Below are 17389 nucleotides of genomic sequence, written 5' to 3' on the forward strand. Positions count from 1 at the left end.
TGATAAATTTGGGAGGTTATTGCGTAAAACAAATAAATTTTTTATTTTTCCACATAAAATAAATCGTTCAGAAAAGAATGAGAAGCGTGCGTCAAATAAATGTCTTAATATTTAATTCAGTTTGGTCTTTTATTCTAAGAACCCGAAAATAAACGCGCAATGCCATACGGTCGTCCCTTTCGCATAATAAAAAAACAACGTATTACTTATATAAAAGTCAGGATTATATCAATAATTTTCAATGCATTTGTCTTTTGTGGCAACTTGTTTTTCTTATACTTATACTTATACTTTTACTTATATCTTCTGTGCTTTTGCTCTATCCGTGCTGTGCAAAAGTTTTTTTTTAAATAAATTTTTTGACCGATTCTTCTGTAGGAATTTTAAAATTATTACCTGCAAATAGTTGAAACATTTTTAAAATGTTGTAAAACTCTCCAAATGCGTGTTTTTTTCTAATTACCCTCTAACACTCCAGGTGCACTTGCTAAAAAAATCCCTGTCTATTAGAATTTCTAATGCATTATGCATTCTGTTTTCTATGTCTTGCACAATCTATTGTGCAATATAAATATATTGTTTTTCGTCAAATTCCTTCATCTTCTCCGCTGAATTAATTTGCTGATATTCAAATCTTACGCACCGCTGAGTATTCCTATCAATGCATACGTTGTCTACAATACAATCAATTTTTACCTCCAAGTTTTCTAATTTCCGTACGATTTTTCCTAACATATTTTCCCACCTAGTTTCTTCACTGATGCTCAATAAATTACAATATCTTTTAGTTGATTGATTAGTTCCTAAAATTGGAATGTTCTGCTATTCAGGTGCCCTTGGGGTAAAATATGTACGGACAATATTATTTATCTCTTTTCTAAAATTTGAAATTGACGAACGTGGCACTGGAGTTGCTGATCTGTTCTGTGATAAAATTATTCCTTGATTTGAAGAATAATGGTTTTGGTATTTTTGTCGCTGTTTTTTTTCGTTTGATAGCACCAAAACATGTTTCTGCCACATTTTCACGAAGTAGTTCATACGAAGAAAAGGAAAAAGTACTAACCATTCTTCTTCTTCTTTGTCCGGCTGATGCATGATGCCTACGAGGAGTAAATCGAGTTTTATTTTTCAAATAACCACATTGATCACAATCGTTACAATAGTCAAATATAGACCGTGCTGTACAGGAACACAGACGGCTAAAGATCGATGGTAAGTATAATATACTTTGTATCAATATGTTCTCCTCTCTTCTTTCAGATACAACACACTCCGGCTGCCAAATGAGTATAAATGACTCTCGCTAGGATCCGCGACTGACCACATCGAAACTTCGAACAATAAAAACAAATTCAAGGAATAACGGTGCAATGGCAACACGGGTGGCACTTGTCAAAAAGAGGGAGAATGAAGTAGTAAGTCGGGAGGAGGAACAAGATTTATATGGGATATTGTTGCGTGGGGATCGAGCAGGCGTTAGAGAGCCTCGGATTGTAGATAAACGAGACAAAGACCAACCTGATGGTGGCAACATCAGCGACCCTACCAATAAATAATCTACGTAGGCGTCACGTACAGATAGGTGAACGTACTTCTGAAGTCGTCCCAGAATTCACCTATCTTGGGTCAAAGGTCAGCAACGACAATAGCATGGAAGCTGAGTTGAGCGCAAAGATGCTGGTGTCCAACCGGCCCGAATAATCAGTTCACCTCAAAGAACCTGTCGCAACGGACGAAGCTGGGACTATATAGTACCTATATAGTACCGGTACTCACATCACCTCACGGTACCTCTGAGACATAGACACTGTCCAAATCTGACGAAACCCTCTGAGTCGGGTTCGAGAGGAAGATGCTCAGTAGGATCCTTGGCCTCTTATGTGTGGAAGGACAATGGACGAGCCGCTATAATGACGAGCCATACGAGATGTACGGCGACCTCACTGTCGTGCAGCGTATCAAGCTCGCCAGGCTCCAGTGGGCTGACCATGTTGTATGCATGAAAACGGACGACCCAGCCCGTAAAGTCTTCTTAGGCCGTCAACAAGGACAGAGGAGGCCTGGCGCGAGACCACGAGCGGTTTCGGACACTCCTGAGGCAGGCCAAGACCGCAAAGCGGTTGTAGCGCCGGATAAGTAAGTATGTAATACGTCAGATGTAAAAATCCCTCAGCATCAACATTGCTTTCGAAGGATATATATTTTTTAGAATTAATTAATGTGCATTTGCAACAACATATTTATCCCATCTAACGATCGAACTTAGAAACTCGCATTTTTGGCAAACAACAAAACACAAAAACACAAACACAAAAATCAACACGATTAGTAGAGACAAGATTTTCACTTACATACTTGCATTTGCATTCCCTTTATGGTAGTATCAATATTTTATTTGATAGTTTGCAAAACTTCAATCCAAAGGCAAGATAACGTTTATCCGTTGATCAGTTTTCATAGTTGCACGAGTGTGTTGTTTCATCCCAGATGAGACCATCATCACAGCGTTTTAGCAACGACTTGCCCTTGTAGCAGAGATAATAATGTCGTTCGCTTTTTGGATGCTTGACCCAACGGGCATGGTCGTCCATGCAACTGACTTTTTTTGGAACCAACGTCGGTTCGTTCACTTCCATGTAGGGTGTGAAGTTTTGACACTTTGATTCCGCGATTGTCGTACACCAGTTGTTTAGTGGATCCCAGTGTAGTCCTGGGGCACAACTGTGTGGATGGAACTTTCCGTTGTAACAATAGTAGTACCTACACGAGGTAAGGAAATTAGATGTGAATATTATTAATAACAAGGTTGATGCTATACATTTCCGACACTCACTTGGAACAATCAAAGCGATCTGCTACAAATACAAGCTTTAGTGGATCGTCCTTCTCAGGGCACACATGCTCCTGCAAATCGCAACTAGCCAAGCTGGGCAGAGTGCACTGACTTTGCGCTGCGTTAAAATGAAGTCCAGGGGCACATCGCTGCAGTACGGCAGTGCCATCGAAACACAGAATATACTGTGAACAGCTGCGTCGATGTGGTATGCTTAACACGCCTTGCTGTGGGCATGTGTACTCTCCAGTCTCAAAATCATCTGGCAGACTGTTGTGGTTTTCATCCAGTATAATTCCATCATCAGTTGGTGGCACGTAAGGTGTGGTCTGAACAGTTGTAGTAAGTTTGGCCGTGCAAGACACTAATGCCGCTGGTAGACACAGCCGCCGAAAATTATCCCAGGAAAGTCCGGACATGCATTCACCGTGAGAAAGATATCCTCCGAGACAGACCCGATATTTACTACAGCTGTACTCGTCGGCAAAGGTGGCTCCGTTGCGTTTGCCAATGCACTCTTCATCGAATGCCATTGCAACACTCACGATACCGACGAACAAGGTCGCGGCTAAAGGATTCATGATCAGGATGTATTTGACCAGCCTACTAACTAGTAAACGTATTCTAATACCAACACTATTGATTTGCAGTCGAGCTGGTTAGTGTCCAGATCACTGTTGGTGAACGCAATGAAACAATTCACTTTTAAAGAATAGGTTTTTATTTCCCGATCGGCTACACAATACCGGGTACTAAATTGATGTGAACTATATCAGTCCAGGTGATCAGTTGTAACATAAATTGGAAAGCTCGGTAAACAAGCTTATCAAAATGTTTCTGGCATGAAAATTATCTTTCATGCACGATCGCGATACTATGCGAAAAAGGGTCTGTTTCGTTTGTTGTCTGCGCTTGAAATGCATTTTTTGCGCTGCCCTGGAGTTTGATAACTCTATCAAAGAAAACTTGTTTGTTTTCTTTGATAGAGTGTACGACAAAAGATTTCAATTTTTCCATTGCAATAAAGAAAAAATGCACTTTTATCAATTGAGGTCGTGTCATGGCTAAATGTTGCTGGGAAAAAAACTTTTAAAATAAGTTATTTCGTATTTCGAACGTGCCTAAATTTGTTCATCATACACAAATGCTTAAGTAATATTCAGTAACACAATTATTGAATCATGATTTGAGATAGAGTAGTATGTACAGAAATCCAAGATAGAAAGATAGATTCTGATTTATTTTGTCTTTAGAAAAATAAGAATCCAAACAGAACAAAGTCCTAACCAGTCCCATACTACAGACCTTCATTGGTTCAAGCCTCAAATGCACCGTCCCCGGTGGTAGCAATGGTAGACTATCCGGCTGCGTGGTACCTCAATAAGTCTCGAAAGCCTGTATAGGCCGGCATCTCTGCGTAGGACATAACGTGAATTATAAGAAGAAGGTAAAACATAAGCAATAAATGTATCAAATACTATCTTAACTAAAAAATCATAGTAGGCGGATTACGGCAGTATAGACACCCTGCTGGAATCTTGCGTTGAGGTTAAATTTTAAAACTCCTACGGATTGGGCCACAAACAGCCTGCGTAGTTAAAGACTAGACGGGCATATAATGGAATCAAAAGTGCTTGCAGTGAAAAATATGAAAAACATCGAAAAATTATTGATATGTTGCACTAGCTGAGTTTTTTTTGTAATTTTGGTACTTGAAGTAAACTCTTTTTGATAGTAGAGCTACTGATAAAAGTCAACATTATTCTTGCTTATCGCTAGAGAAATACTTTGTTATCAAAAGCAAAAAAACAAGACGATACGTCACACGATGTATTAAATTTGCGCTCTGAAGTAAATTCTAGAACAAAAACAAATGAGGGTAGAAGAAGGGCACTGCTGAACGCCAGACGTAGATTATGCGCTTCCGCACAGTTATAAATCAAAAGCAATGAGCGCCATCGCAAAAAAAAACCGACAAACAAAACAACTTGAGGTCTGCTTGTCTGGAGGGTTGGTGAGAAATAAAAATTTACCCCCCAGTACGGAAAAGGTGCGGCACCTTCGTATTATTAGCAACTGTTTATGGTCGGATTAGTGATTTTTTCATGTCTCGAAACCATGGAAAAAAACAGTACAAGGCGCAATTACTGTATTGTTATCAACTCGAACGTTTCATCAGCTTGTCTGGACTGAATTGGATGACGTTTTTTGGAGCAGACCAGACGAGAAAGAGTAAACTGTATACATTTGGCCGTCAGTGACGTAATATTGAAGGTGTCTGAAAATTCTAGGAAACGGTAGACATCTGCAAGCTTAGGGACAAAGGCTTATTAACACTCGTGGCCAGACGTTGTTGTATAATATGTGTTGAGTGGGTTGCCTCTAGAGCAATAAATAAAGCAGCTGTTATGCAGTCCAAATTTTAAAGCGAATGCCATTAAACGTTGTGTCGTATCTTAGCTCAGGTGACGAAAACGTAATCACGTGTGAGTTGATGTTTAATATTGTCGAGTTTGTAATCATCCTTAGGCCATAGATAGAGCTATGATTTTTAGATAAAAATGAGACGTCTAGGTAGCACCTAATCTTAAGCAAGTAAGCAATTGGTACAGATTTGGTGTAAACGACGAGTTATCTTTTGAAATATTAAATCCATCATGGATGGTTTGGTACCATGGAATGTTATAGCTATTCTGGGCGCAAATCGAGTCTTCAATTTGTCCTGCTATGGATTATAGATTGTCTTACTTAGTTTTTAAGTGGTTCTTAAGGAAGCAAGCACTAAATATACGGTTATGAAGTGCTGAATAAGTCTCGAAAGCCTGTATAGGCCATCATGTCCGAGTAGAACGTGACGTCAAATAGAAGAAGTCCTAGTCTTTAGTATATAGGTAACATAAAGTTTTTAATAGATTTGTTTTACTCTTTTTTAATCACTACACTAACCAGGGTATTCTTAAGTCCTTACACCAGATGAATGCCTTTTGTTTGGGATTGATATTCTTACTACCTTAAAGGATTCATCGCTTAAACTATTAGAGCAGAGTTCTAAAAACTTTTCAGCTCGCGAGCCGCATTGCTTCGCAGATAACGGTGTTGAGGGCCATTTAACGATGCTTTTAGGTAATCCGATGGTTTAAATTTCATTTTATAAGAAAATACAAACAGAACATCCCAACATATATAGCCTTTTATTATTGAAGCTTAGTCTACGTATCGAAAAAGTAACATTACATATCTCTACGATTGATACGCTAGCCCAGTTTGGTGTTCCGTGAATCCCGATAGAGGTCATACTTTCAGTGGTCTCGTGTCTACATAGCCGGGCCCATGATTTTCGTTGCTTTAAAGTTGCTTAAAATACTTGTTTTTGAATTGATTAGCATATTCCGGGCGAACGACAGAGTGGGGTTGTAAATGCCGGGGAACACTGTCCGTACTCGCTAGTGTAATTTCAATTTTCACTAGTGCATATGGCCGCCGGGCAAATCGAAGCATTTTGCCAAACAATTTGGAACCGCTTCAGAAAATATGTAATTTTTTCATGGTTTGTACTTCATTCGGACGAGAAATGTTTTGTAATAGGTAGAATTACATGTGCTGCACGCATTACATCCATTTTCATGACAAAAAACAATGGAAAAACTACTTAATTTTGAGATCCGGCATGACCATTCCCTCGATGACCAAAAAAAGCTTCCATCAGCCTCCGCTAGATGCGCTAGTGAAAATCGAAATTACACTGGCGAGTACGGACAATGGACCCCGGCCTTAATGTTTGTAACAAAAGGTATGTATATTCTTTCTCTTATTTCACATTAGGCAAAACGTTTTAATAATACATTAAAATTAAATTTCATTTCAATGCATGCTTTATTTACCGATTGGAATCTGAGGTAATGTTAGTATGTTGTTCAACATTTTTTGGGATTACCAAAAGCGCATAGCTTAATATCAGAGTAGAATACTTCATTCTTTCCACAAGATTGGATATTTGGTTTGCCCAGTACACAAATTATGAACTTGTTGCAGTTACCAGGGTGAGCAATCATGTCAATGATAACACCTTTGCACATACCCTTCAGTTCGTTTTGCGTAGGTTCGGGACCAGTTGTCGGTACTTCCGTTGATGGTTCAGTGACCGTGGTAGAAGTTTCGCCTTCTACGGTACATACCACATTTGGTTCGTAATCGCACACTCCTCTAGATGAATCAAAGATGGTACCACTCGGTACACAGGTAGCTTCAGAAGCCTCGACTTCTCCCTGGCAAGTGACAAAGTTAGCACAGGTCGTTAAAGATGGTAGAATGGTTCCATCGGGTTGTCCAGCACATCTGTCACTTGAGGAGGCCGTTGTTGTTGCGGGTGATTCCGTACTGGTTACCTCCTTTGAAGAACTCTCATTCGAAGCGCTCTCTTTTGAACCGGAATTTTCCTTAGATTTTTCTTTTGATTTTTCCTTAGACGATTCCTTGCTCTTGCCGGCAAATGTTGCCGAACAGAGAACGGTAAGCACCAGTAGAATACACAACTTCTTGTTCATCTTCAAGAGATTCGAGTATGTTACGATTGTGTCGACCAAAGGCACCTTAAATACTATTTCATGGCAGTACTGTAGAGATAATGAAGCAGACAAAATCAACAGATCAGGTCTAGCTTGACTGCGGTCTCGTCTGGCGGTGACAAGCAAGCAATAAACAAAAATTACGTTTTGTTTATCGTGTATTATACAGGAGGTTCACAAAAAGCACAGATTAAATTTGTTATTGTTTTATTCCCTTTAAACACATAGATATTATGATGAAGTTGTTTAGCGAACGTATGAAGTAGCTCGTCGGTAGGAGTCAATCCAAATTTGGCTAGCGGCGCAGGTCTCTGTATCGCCGAATCCGCAAGTTGCAAGTTCCGCAATAAAGATGGTATTGTCTGGACACTGTTGGACATTAGGTTGACCTAACACACAGATGACGTAACGTGTACAGTCGGTGGGATGCTCTATCATCCCTACGGTAACACCACGGCAGAGATCCGTGGGAACATCTGGGTCTAGTGGAGGACGAGTAGGTTCAGAAGTCGGCATCGGAGGCGCATCAGTACTGTTTCCTGTTGGACCCGATTCAGCACATTCCACGTTCTCTGGATGATCGCACACTTCCCGCTGCCAGTCGAATAATGTTCCTTGAGGCTGGCATGTGATTTCTTCGGCAATGTCTTCATTTTCACAACGGAAGAAATTGCTACAATTCCGGGAAGGCGCAAGAGAGCCATCGGGCCTACCAGCACAGGCGCCTCCTTCATAACACTGCACGTTTTCTGGATGGTCACAGACTTCTCGCTGGTAATCAAATAGTGTTCCAGCCGGTGCACAGGTAACTTCCTCGTTTTCTAGTTCGTTCATGCAGATGATGAAGTTGGAGCAGTTCGTGGCAGGGATGAGAGTTCCATTTTCTCGACCAGTACAGCGATTTTCTTCCGTCCAGCAGGTCACAAACTCGGGATGATCACACACCTCGCGTTCGTAGTCGTACATGGTACCTTCCGGTAGGCAACCCGTTTCTACTTCTCTACCCCCCTCGCAACTGACAAAATTCGAGCAATTACTAGAGGGGAATAGAGTTCCATCTGTTTGACCTTCGCAACGACCTCTATCTGCTGACGAATTGCGTGGCACAAAGTTGCCCTGAATCAGTTTTGTTTGACGTTGGAAAGAAGCCAGTCCAGCTCCTAAGAGGCAGCACAAGCCAGCAAATACAAGCAATTTTGTCATGCTGTACAATGTTTCTTTTTGAGGCCCTATACACACTGATGCCGAGTGTCGGCTTGTTCGGTGGCTTTATAGGGCGATTCGTAGATTAACGATTAGCCTCTTCCCCCAAACATCATCAGTTATCGACAAGAGAAGTATCGGTGAAACCCCGTTTGAACCTCGAGAGGGAGGGTAGGGGAGTCAGATAGTATCTGCTTTAACGATTACGTCTTTGCAGAAAACGATTAGATATTGCGGTCAGGTTTGGTTAATTTCAAATAACCGGCATAACCAAAATATGTATGCATGTAACATATAGTGTTATTCATTCGCAGAATATAATTCATACAGTGTTACATCATGTTCATGCAGTGTTATGTAATTCATTCTAATAAAATATGTCTCATTTAGTGATGAAAAATTTTCCCAACGTCTTGTAACTAGATTTTTTGTTTGTTACTATGATGGTTGTATAATAATTTCTTGAAAATATGTAAGACTGCTGCGATTTATGTGATCCATCGGCTTTGATGTTATGTATCACGATAAATAACATTTTTTCAGATATTCATAAAACCTTTTTTAACGTCTTTTTGGTGCTCAAATCATAATTTAGCTCACCTTATGGAAAATCAAAGCATAAGAGTCTTAGACAGTCCTGAATGATCAATCCTATAGATTTTGTTATGCCGATTTTGTAAGAATGGAATGACATTAAATCACTTTTACAGGGTGTTCGAGATAAATTTGACACCTTGCCTTTGGGTTTATATCTCAGGGTTGAGTTGGCGTATCGAAATGATTGATATGTCATTCGATTGCTAAAAGTTGTGCGAACAAGTGTAAAAAATGTCTAGCTCCGTAAATATGTGGAACCCGTCCGAATTGTACAAGCGCGTAACGTGTGTTATGATGGTTCGTGCCGGCCACACAAATGCCGAAATTCGGAAGGCGGCGATGTGTTCGCTGAACACCGTAAAAACAATACGGTGGCCAATGGGCGGCCGTACGTTTGGCAGCAGGATTCAGCATCATGCCATACGGCCGTTAAAACACGCCAATGGCTCACTGCCAATTTCGACCGATACACCAGCACCGACGTTTGGCCACCCAGCTCCCCTGTCCTTAATCCTATGGATTACTTTGTGTGGGGCACAGTTGAGCGGGACACCAACAGGGCGTCCTGCAATACCAAAGCGGAGCTGGTGGCCAGAATAAAGGCCGTGTTTGCGGCCATCCCCAGAGACATGGTTGTCCGGGCTTGCCCGCGGTTCCGGAAGCGGGTGCAGGCGGCCATCGACGCGGAGGGGGGTACTTCGAATAAAAAATGCGGCAAACATGGTAAGCTAAACTTTGTAGAATTTTTTTTTTAAATATTTAACATAAATTTGATAAAAATTTCTTTCCTATTCCCTCAGAAACTGTCTAATTTATCTCGAACACCCTGTATATATATATATCTCGGACACGTTTACGCTGATTATTATTCTTCTTCTTCTATTAGGCGTAAACGGCCTATGCGGACATGCCAGTCTATATAGACTTTCGGGACTTTATTCAGTACCACGTAGCCGAATAGTCAGTCCTTGGGACAGGGGGACGGTCCATTCTAGGCTTGAACGCATGACGATCATGTTATTGTGTCGTTCAAGTAGACGACTGTGCCACGGGGTTTACGCATATTTTGTATACAGGATTGTTATATAATAATAATTATTATTATTAGTTCATATTTTTCGGGCCATACGGCCTATTTAAAATGAGTAACATTTGAAAATTACATAGCAAAAAAGCATTTTGTCAAAGTTCCCTGCGGCCGCGGTAGAAACCGATACATTGTTGCATTCAGCCTACATGCGGAACATAGGGTTTGATCTACCAGTGATCGAGATGGTGCGTAGATTTCGATGCACTGCAGCAAAGAGATGTTGCCAAAAATTCTAAGAATGATTTGATAGGCCAGCGATAAAAGAGCACTGCGCATTGCGTATTCTAGCCGAAAGAGCGTCAAGGCCTAGAAGACGACACCATATACCACACGTAGGAAGATTAATACGATCCTGCCAGGAAAGTAGGCGTAGGGCATGTTATGTGAGATTTCACTGAAGTTTTATGGTTATATTTATTGAAGGCAAATAGGATACAACAATATATAAGAATATATATATATATATATATATATATATATATATATATATATATATATATATATATATATATATATATATATATATATTTTTTTTTTTTTTTCTTTGGCTCAACAACCGATGTCGGTCAAGGCCTGCCTGTACCCACTTGTGGGCTTTGGCTTTCAGTGACTAATTGATTCCCCCCCATAGCAGGATAGTCAGTCCTACGTATGGCGGCGCGGTCTATTTGGGGATTGAACCCATGACGGGCATGTTGTTAAGTCGTACGAGCTGACGACTGTACTACGAGACCGGCTCATATAAGAATATATAGGTCAACATAATTAAGAAGGACGCACGAAATAATAAGAATTCATCGTATTAGATATACATAGAGATTATAAACATTCTAAATACACGAGACAATTCAAACAGTATAAAAACACAAAAACAAAATATGCTGTTTGTTATTTATTTCACTCATTGTTAAGAAAATGCTGAAAGCGTTGCTAGCAGTCTGAATATAATTGTCATAGTTAACAATCCAACAATGAATTGCATTTGCAGGTTATTCAATCAACTATTTCAGCACCTCAATAATTAGTTCTTAGGTTCGTTGACAACATGTTTAATGGACATACGAAACTACTCTCTGATAAACTTCAACCCAAGTTCTGCTAGCAACACAAGTATTTGGGTCTCCAAAGCCACAGGTGGAGAGCTCAGGTATAAAGATGAAATTATCGGGGCATCGTTGGATTGTCGGTTGCCCCAAGACGCAAATAACATACTGTGTGCAATCGCTGGGATGTACGATCATTCCTACTGTAACTCCACGACATATATCGCTGGGCACATTGACATCTAGTGGAGGACGCGTCGGTGCAACTGAAGAAGTTGGTGGCCTATCCGTACTATTGCCGTTTGATCCAGATTCCCAGCATTTAACATTTTCCGGATGGTCGCATACCTCTCTTTCCCAGTCAAAGTGAGTTCCGTGGGGTTGACATGTGAGCTCTTCGAATATGGACTCATCCTCGCAGATAAAAAAGTTGCTGCAGTTCCGTGAGGGAGCCAGAGATCCGTCTGGTCGTCCGGCACACATGTCGCTCTCCCAGCACAATACATTTTCGGGAAAGTCACACACCTCGCGTTGATAATCGAACAGAGTTCCAGCCGGTGCGCAGGTAACCTCTTCATTTTCCAACTCGTTCATGCAAATAATGAAGTTAGAGCAGGATTCGGCCGGAATTAGAGTACCATTCTCCCGGCCAGTGCAGCGGTTCTCTTGACTATAGCACGTCACGAATTCAGGATGGTCACAGACTTCACGCTGATAGTCGAATAAAGTACCCTCGGGGACACAGGCTACTTCAAGCTCGTTGCCTCCCTGACAGGTGATAAAGTTGGCACAGTTCGGCGAAGGGAAGATACTACCTTCTGGCACCTCATCACATCGATTGCGGTTAATGGGGGGTCGGCCGGTTGAGACCCACGGAGGACGCCCTGTTGACACCCATGGAGGCCGGCCATTTTCATTAGATTCACTGGAAGACGACGACGATGATGACGACGACGATGATGAGGAGCTTTGCAATGAGCTGTGTACTAAACAACCCACCGTAATCACAATAGCCACCCAGAACTTGTTCATCTTGGTGATTTTTGTCTGACTCTTAGTATTGGCAGTTGAGGTCTACCTTAAATTAATATCCCTTACAGTCCTATATAAGAAAAAACCATGCGAAACGTCGAACAGTTGAACCGATGTTGTTTGTTTATCAGAATAAGATTACCTTAGATGATATATAACCCCTACAACACATATCGTATACATGGCGTGTAAACCACAAAAGATTACGGCCAGACAAGCGATATAATCGTAGATTAGATGTAAGTAGTTAATTTTTTTTGTCTGAAAAGAAAGACCATGCTGTTACCAGCGAGTTACCAGGGTAAATGCTAAAGAAAAAAAAAATAAAATAAATGAAAAAAGAAGAAAAAGTTGCGTGTTAACAAAACAACTGGTATGACGTGAGGGATAGCGTTTTTCGTAATGGTAAACGAAAACGTGACGTCACAAAAAAAAGTAGTTGCTACGTCTAGGTTGTTATCAAGGTTTTTATATTGAGGATCGATAGGACTATAAGGTATAGCAAAGAAGGGTGTTTCAATTGATTCCTGGAATTTCAATTACAGAGGTGTTGGTTAATCTGATTGTTATCTTGATGTGGTGTTAGATAATAAAAAACCGTATTAATTTTTGTTACAAAGAAACGCCTAAATGCGTTGATTTTTGATTTTTGGTGATTAAAGAAATGATTTTTGGTGATTAAAGAAATTCATGTTTATTTCTCAATGATAAAAGGTATTTATAAAAGGCCCTATTGTTGAAGCTTCATAATATTTTTTGTTCGAGTTTGCAGGATCATATTTATTGAGAAGCTTTTGTGTTAGCGGGACACTCCACATTTTCCGGATCATCACACATATTGGTGTTCGGATTGAACCATAGACCCGAAGGACATTTATTCGGATAAGCAATACCTTGATAACACGAATAATATCTTTCACAAAGCGTATTACTAGGTATAAGTATGAAATCTGGCTGACCATAGCATATATCAAGAGGATCAACTGTGGGTGGAGTAGGTACTGTAGTGACAGTTGACGCCTCTATGTTACATTCCACATCGTAGAGCGATCCACAGCGTTGAAGCGTTTCGTCAAACCAAGAAAATAGTGGACAGGAGAGACGATATGCTATTCGATCTATGCACTGGTAATACCACTGACAGGAGTCAACGCTAGCCACGTAACGAAAGTTCAATACATCATCACATAGTGGGGATGGATCTGGTGCGGGTGCTTCTGGCAAAACGGGTGGCTCGGTAAGGTCACATTCGGATTGGTCTTTCGGTACACATTGCTGCTGCTGCATTGAAAACCATTCGTCTGGAGGACAAATTTGTGGGTATGCGTTGCCATTGATGCAGCTGTAGTATAAGTAGCAAGCGTTTGGGCTGGGTATGTAGCTTAGATCCGGAACTCCCTGGCAACGATTATCTTCAGCAATCACGAAGCTCTGCAGTACGATGAGAAACGACAGTACATTCAATTTCGAACACCACATGTTAGTAACTTCACATTCACTAAATAGCTCCGCTGTCAACGGGCAGCAGTTTTATACACCCGGTTTGTCTTCGGAAGTACAATAAACCATCAAAGGAAGCGCTCAGATAAGCAACCATATAGCCACAATATGTCCAGCAATAATCTGAGAGTAATATTTATTGGAATTTTTCGTAAGACAAAAATATTTACTTCTTAAACGCCGACTGTTAGACAGCTAATCTGGGGAGCGAGACATTGCACGTCACATTCTCCGGCAAATCACAAAGCATCGTTATTGGGTTGAACCACAATCCACCAAGGCAATTGCTGGGATATGCGCCGCCGTTGAAGCAGATGTAAAAACTGCTACAGTCAGCTGGGCTAGGTAAATAAGTTCCATTCGGCGATTCATTACATAGTTGGTTACCCTCTTCTGGTGGTCCGCTTGGTGGGATGGTAGGGGGGATAGTTGGCGTTGGGGGTGGAGTCGGTGGTGTAGGAATATTGCAGATGGCGTCGGACGGTGAGATGCACTCACGAGTGGTTTGGTCGAACCACAGCCCGGGAGGACAATATAGAATGTAGCCGATTTCTCCTGCGCAAACGTAATAGGCTTCACAACGTTCTGGGCTAGGTACGTATACACCATCCGCAACGTCAACGCACACACTTGGCGTCGGTGTTGTTGGTGGGCCATTTGGGCAATAGACATCTATTGGCTTGCCACACGCTTGTTTCTCAACGTCCAGCCATTGGCCGTCCGGGCAAAGTGTCGGGTAAGCGTTACCTTCGACACAAACATAGTATTGATTACAGAACTGCGGATGTATAATCATCACACCGTCTTCTACATCGTCGCAAATGCCTGGAGTTGTACCAGGGGTTGATCCGGGAACATTCGAATCATCGCATTGTACTTCTTCCTCCGGGATGCAGTCCTGAGCGGTTTCATCGAAGAAAAATCCATTCCGACAGATCATGGGGAACGGAGTTCCATTAAGACAGTAGTAGAACAGGTGACAAAATTGCGGACTTCTCACATAAGAAAAATTGGGACGCCCGAAGCACAGGTTGGGTTCTGATGGTCCTGGAGGAGCGGTGGGAGTTTGTGTTGATTCCTCAATATCACATTCAACCTCAAACCTGTTACCACACCGTCCAAGTTCAACACTGAACCAGTAGCCACGAGGGCATGACAGTCTGTACGCGAAATTATCAATACATTGATAGTAGAACTGACAAGATGTACTGCTGGGAAGGTATGTGAAGTCCGGCAAATCCTCACATTCCGGAGACGGGGGTCTTGGCGGTGCTTCCGGTAGCTCAGGTGCAGGTTCGATGTCACAGTCTGCTTCCTCTTGCGGCACGCATCGTTGTAATTCCATCGAGAACCAAAGATCATCGGGGCACGTGTATCCATATGCCTGGCCATCGATGCACGCATAGTAAAGGTAGCATGCTTGAGGGCTTCTCACATAGGTGAGATTAGGGACACCATTACAAATTTCATTGTATGCGTGGCTGGAGCACACCAATAGTATGCAGACGAACAAAGTCTTCACCAAGGCTAGAAGTTGGAAATGTCATGAAAATTCATTAAAAATGGAAATTCATATAAAGCTGACTCTGTTGATTTCTTACCTTTCATTTTCTAACACTTCGTTCTAATTCATTGTACAAAGTACCATTTGTCGTTTATATAGGAAAAGTATGTACAGAGTCTTTATACTTGCTGACTGTAGATTGAATTAACTTATCTGTTATCAGCTATTGTGAATTGATGATACTTCCGACAAACTGTTTTGCTTTATGGTGCATGCTCCATGTGGTCAAACCGGCAATTTGAAGATAATTCAGGAAGGAAGTTATAAATGTACCATGCCGTTACAATCTGCACACCCGGCACCTTTTCAAGGTAAGGCTGCGGCATTCTTGTAATAATTTGATGTCCAATGCGCTATTGAAGGATTACGAAACGATGAATGATTATAGCAGCGCGTCAAAATTTGATTGGATTGTTTCATCTACACCGATCATGCGCTAAGGCAGGGGTATTAGTACGGTTTGTTCTTTTTCTCGGAAAGAATAAGAAACTTGTCTGTTTTAGTCTTTCCTTGATGAGTATTATTGCAAAAGACACAGCGTGTTTAGCTCAAATTTCCAACTAAATTACAGAATTACATTACCAATAATTACCAACAATTCTAGCAGTGTTAGTATTGTTTTTCTATTCTTGGATAACTTGTTTTATTAGATGATCACGAAATGTGAGACGGTTGGAATGACTGGTGCTCTTCACTTTATATTGTGGTGGAACGCATTTAAGATCAAAACAAAGATTCCGGTTTAGTGGTGTAGAAAAATGTGCAACGGGACTGTGACGGACATGGTCAATATATATTTATTTATCAAACATAAAAACAAGTGGACATCAACATATCTAATAATACGGTCGATCGTGAAAGCGGGAAGGCTATGATGGTTTAGGTCAACAGTCGGCATACTTTTGAGGTAAAGAGCAAAGTTTAGTAAATGATCGAGGGCCGCGAGTCATGAGCAAGCATTTTTTGAACTTTTTGATTAGTTTAACTAATCAAATATTTGGTTAATCATATTAAGTATTGGGAGTATTGATATTGTTGTTTATATTCTGCTGTAAGTGTAATCTGTTGTGCCGGTCTCATGATGTTGTTGGCAACTCGTACGACTTAACAACATCCCGTCAAGGGTTCAATCCCCAAATAGACCGTGCCGCCATAGGCCGCGGGGCCATGGGGATTCTCAACGCTCATTTTCTCAAGGACTCATGAGTGCTTTTGAGAAATCCTCGTTCTCAGCGTTTGTCGAATCGGAACAAAATCGGTTTTGAGAATCTTCGAGAATCTTTGAGAAAGTTGACGATGCAGCGATCGGCTAACTGAAATATGAGCAATTGTGCTATTTGTTTTTCGGTAATCACTTTGGAAAATGTATTCAATGTTTATAATTGAAGAAAAAAAAAAATAAAAAAAAATGCGATCAAAAATATATTTTCTATTTAAAGCTCCTAATAAAGCATGAGTGGCTTTATCAGTTTCTCGAAGTGAGAAAAACTGACGACGGCCACGGGCTCGCGTCTGAGAACAAGATTTGAGTGCTTGAGAAACTTAAATGAGTGTTTGAGAATGATTTCTCAGCTTGAGAAAGCCCCATGGCCCCGCGGCCTTTGAGAATCTTTGAGAAAGTTGACGATGCAGCGATCAGCTAACTGAAATATGGAGAATTGCGCTATTTGTTTATCGGAAATCACTTTGGAAAATGTATTCAATGTTTATAATTGAAAACGTAAAAAAAAAATGCGATTAAAAACTGTTTTTCTATTTAAAGCTCTAAATAAAGCTTGAGTGTCTATATCAGTTTCTCAGAGTGAGAAAAACTGACGACGGCCACGGGCTTGAGTCTGAGAACAAGTTTTGAGTGCTTGAGAAACTTAAATGAGTGCTTGAGAACGTTTTCTCAGCTTGAGAAAGCCCCGTGGCCCCACGGCCATACGTAGGACTAACTATCCTGCTATGGAGGGTAAT

General features: G+C 41.0%; 6 protein-coding genes across 6 annotated transcripts; all 6 read right to left on the reverse strand.

Moving 5' to 3' along the window:
* Window positions 1-2343: 2343 nt before the first annotated feature.
* Window positions 2344-3544, reverse strand: LOC120954812 (probable chitinase 10). The gene is made up of 2 exons (XM_040375042.2): window positions 2837-3544; window positions 2344-2763 (listed from the first exon to the last, which is right to left on the reverse strand). The coding sequence occupies exons 1-2, from the start codon at window positions 3415-3417 to the stop codon at window positions 2451-2453; spliced, it is 894 nt and encodes a 297-aa protein (XP_040230976.2). The 5' UTR covers window positions 3418-3544; the 3' UTR covers window positions 2344-2450.
* Window positions 3545-6685: 3141 nt separating this feature from the next.
* Window positions 6686-7503, reverse strand: LOC120954817 (protein obstructor-E-like). Its single transcript, XM_040375048.2, has one exon. The coding sequence runs from the start codon at window positions 7378-7380 to the stop codon at window positions 6751-6753; it is 630 nt and encodes a 209-aa protein (XP_040230982.2). The 5' UTR covers window positions 7381-7503; the 3' UTR covers window positions 6686-6750.
* An 88-nt stretch (window positions 7504-7591) lies between these two features.
* On the reverse strand, window positions 7592-8663 carry LOC120954810 (chitin-binding domain protein cbd-1-like). The gene has a single exon (XM_040375040.2). It carries the CDS (start codon window positions 8602-8604, stop codon window positions 7648-7650), a length of 957 nt encoding a protein of 318 aa, XP_040230974.1. The 5' UTR covers window positions 8605-8663; the 3' UTR covers window positions 7592-7647.
* Window positions 8664-11168: 2505 nt separating this feature from the next.
* LOC120954811 (probable chitinase 10) lies at window positions 11169-12426 on the reverse strand. Its single transcript, XM_040375041.2, has one exon. It carries the CDS (start codon window positions 12364-12366, stop codon window positions 11341-11343), a length of 1026 nt encoding a protein of 341 aa, XP_040230975.2. The 5' UTR covers window positions 12367-12426; the 3' UTR covers window positions 11169-11340.
* A 661-nt stretch (window positions 12427-13087) lies between these two features.
* On the reverse strand, window positions 13088-13933 carry LOC120954815 (peritrophin-1-like). Its single transcript, XM_040375046.2, has one exon. It carries the CDS (start codon window positions 13843-13845, stop codon window positions 13147-13149), a length of 699 nt encoding a protein of 232 aa, XP_040230980.1. The 5' UTR covers window positions 13846-13933; the 3' UTR covers window positions 13088-13146.
* Window positions 13934-13977: 44 nt separating this feature from the next.
* LOC120954805 (peritrophin-48-like) lies at window positions 13978-15573 on the reverse strand. Its single transcript, XM_040375036.2, has 2 exons — window positions 15468-15573; window positions 13978-15393 (listed from the first exon to the last, which is right to left on the reverse strand). The coding sequence occupies exons 1-2, from the start codon at window positions 15472-15474 to the stop codon at window positions 14054-14056; spliced, it is 1347 nt and encodes a 448-aa protein (XP_040230970.1). The 5' UTR covers window positions 15475-15573; the 3' UTR covers window positions 13978-14053.
* Window positions 15574-17389: the final 1816 nt, after the last annotated feature.

Source organism: Anopheles coluzzii, chromosome 3 (genome assembly GCF_943734685.1).
Source record: "Anopheles coluzzii chromosome 3, AcolN3, whole genome shotgun sequence".
Lineage (NCBI taxonomy): Eukaryota > Metazoa > Arthropoda > Insecta > Diptera > Culicidae > Anopheles > Anopheles coluzzii.

Excerpts from the sequence above, each read along its gene's own strand:
- LOC120954815 (XM_040375046.2), bottom strand. The coding sequence starts at position 13,845 with ATGTGGTGTTCGAAATTGAATGTACTGTCGTTTCTCATCGTACTGCAG.
- LOC120954811 (XM_040375041.2), bottom strand. The coding sequence starts at position 12,366 with ATGAACAAGTTCTGGGTGGCTATTGTGATTACGGTGGGTTGTTTAGTA.
- LOC120954812 (XM_040375042.2), bottom strand. The coding sequence starts at position 3,417 with ATGAATCCTTTAGCCGCGACCTTGTTCGTCGGTATCGTGAGTGTTGCA. Across the intron at positions 2,764-2,836 it reads GATCGCTTTGATTGTTCCAA|GTACTACTATTGTTACAACG; the intron begins GTGAGTGTCGGA and ends TACCTCGTGTAG.
- LOC120954817 (XM_040375048.2), bottom strand. The coding sequence starts at position 7,380 with ATGAACAAGAAGTTGTGTATTCTACTGGTGCTTACCGTTCTCTGTTCG.
- LOC120954810 (XM_040375040.2), bottom strand. The coding sequence starts at position 8,604 with ATGACAAAATTGCTTGTATTTGCTGGCTTGTGCTGCCTCTTAGGAGCT.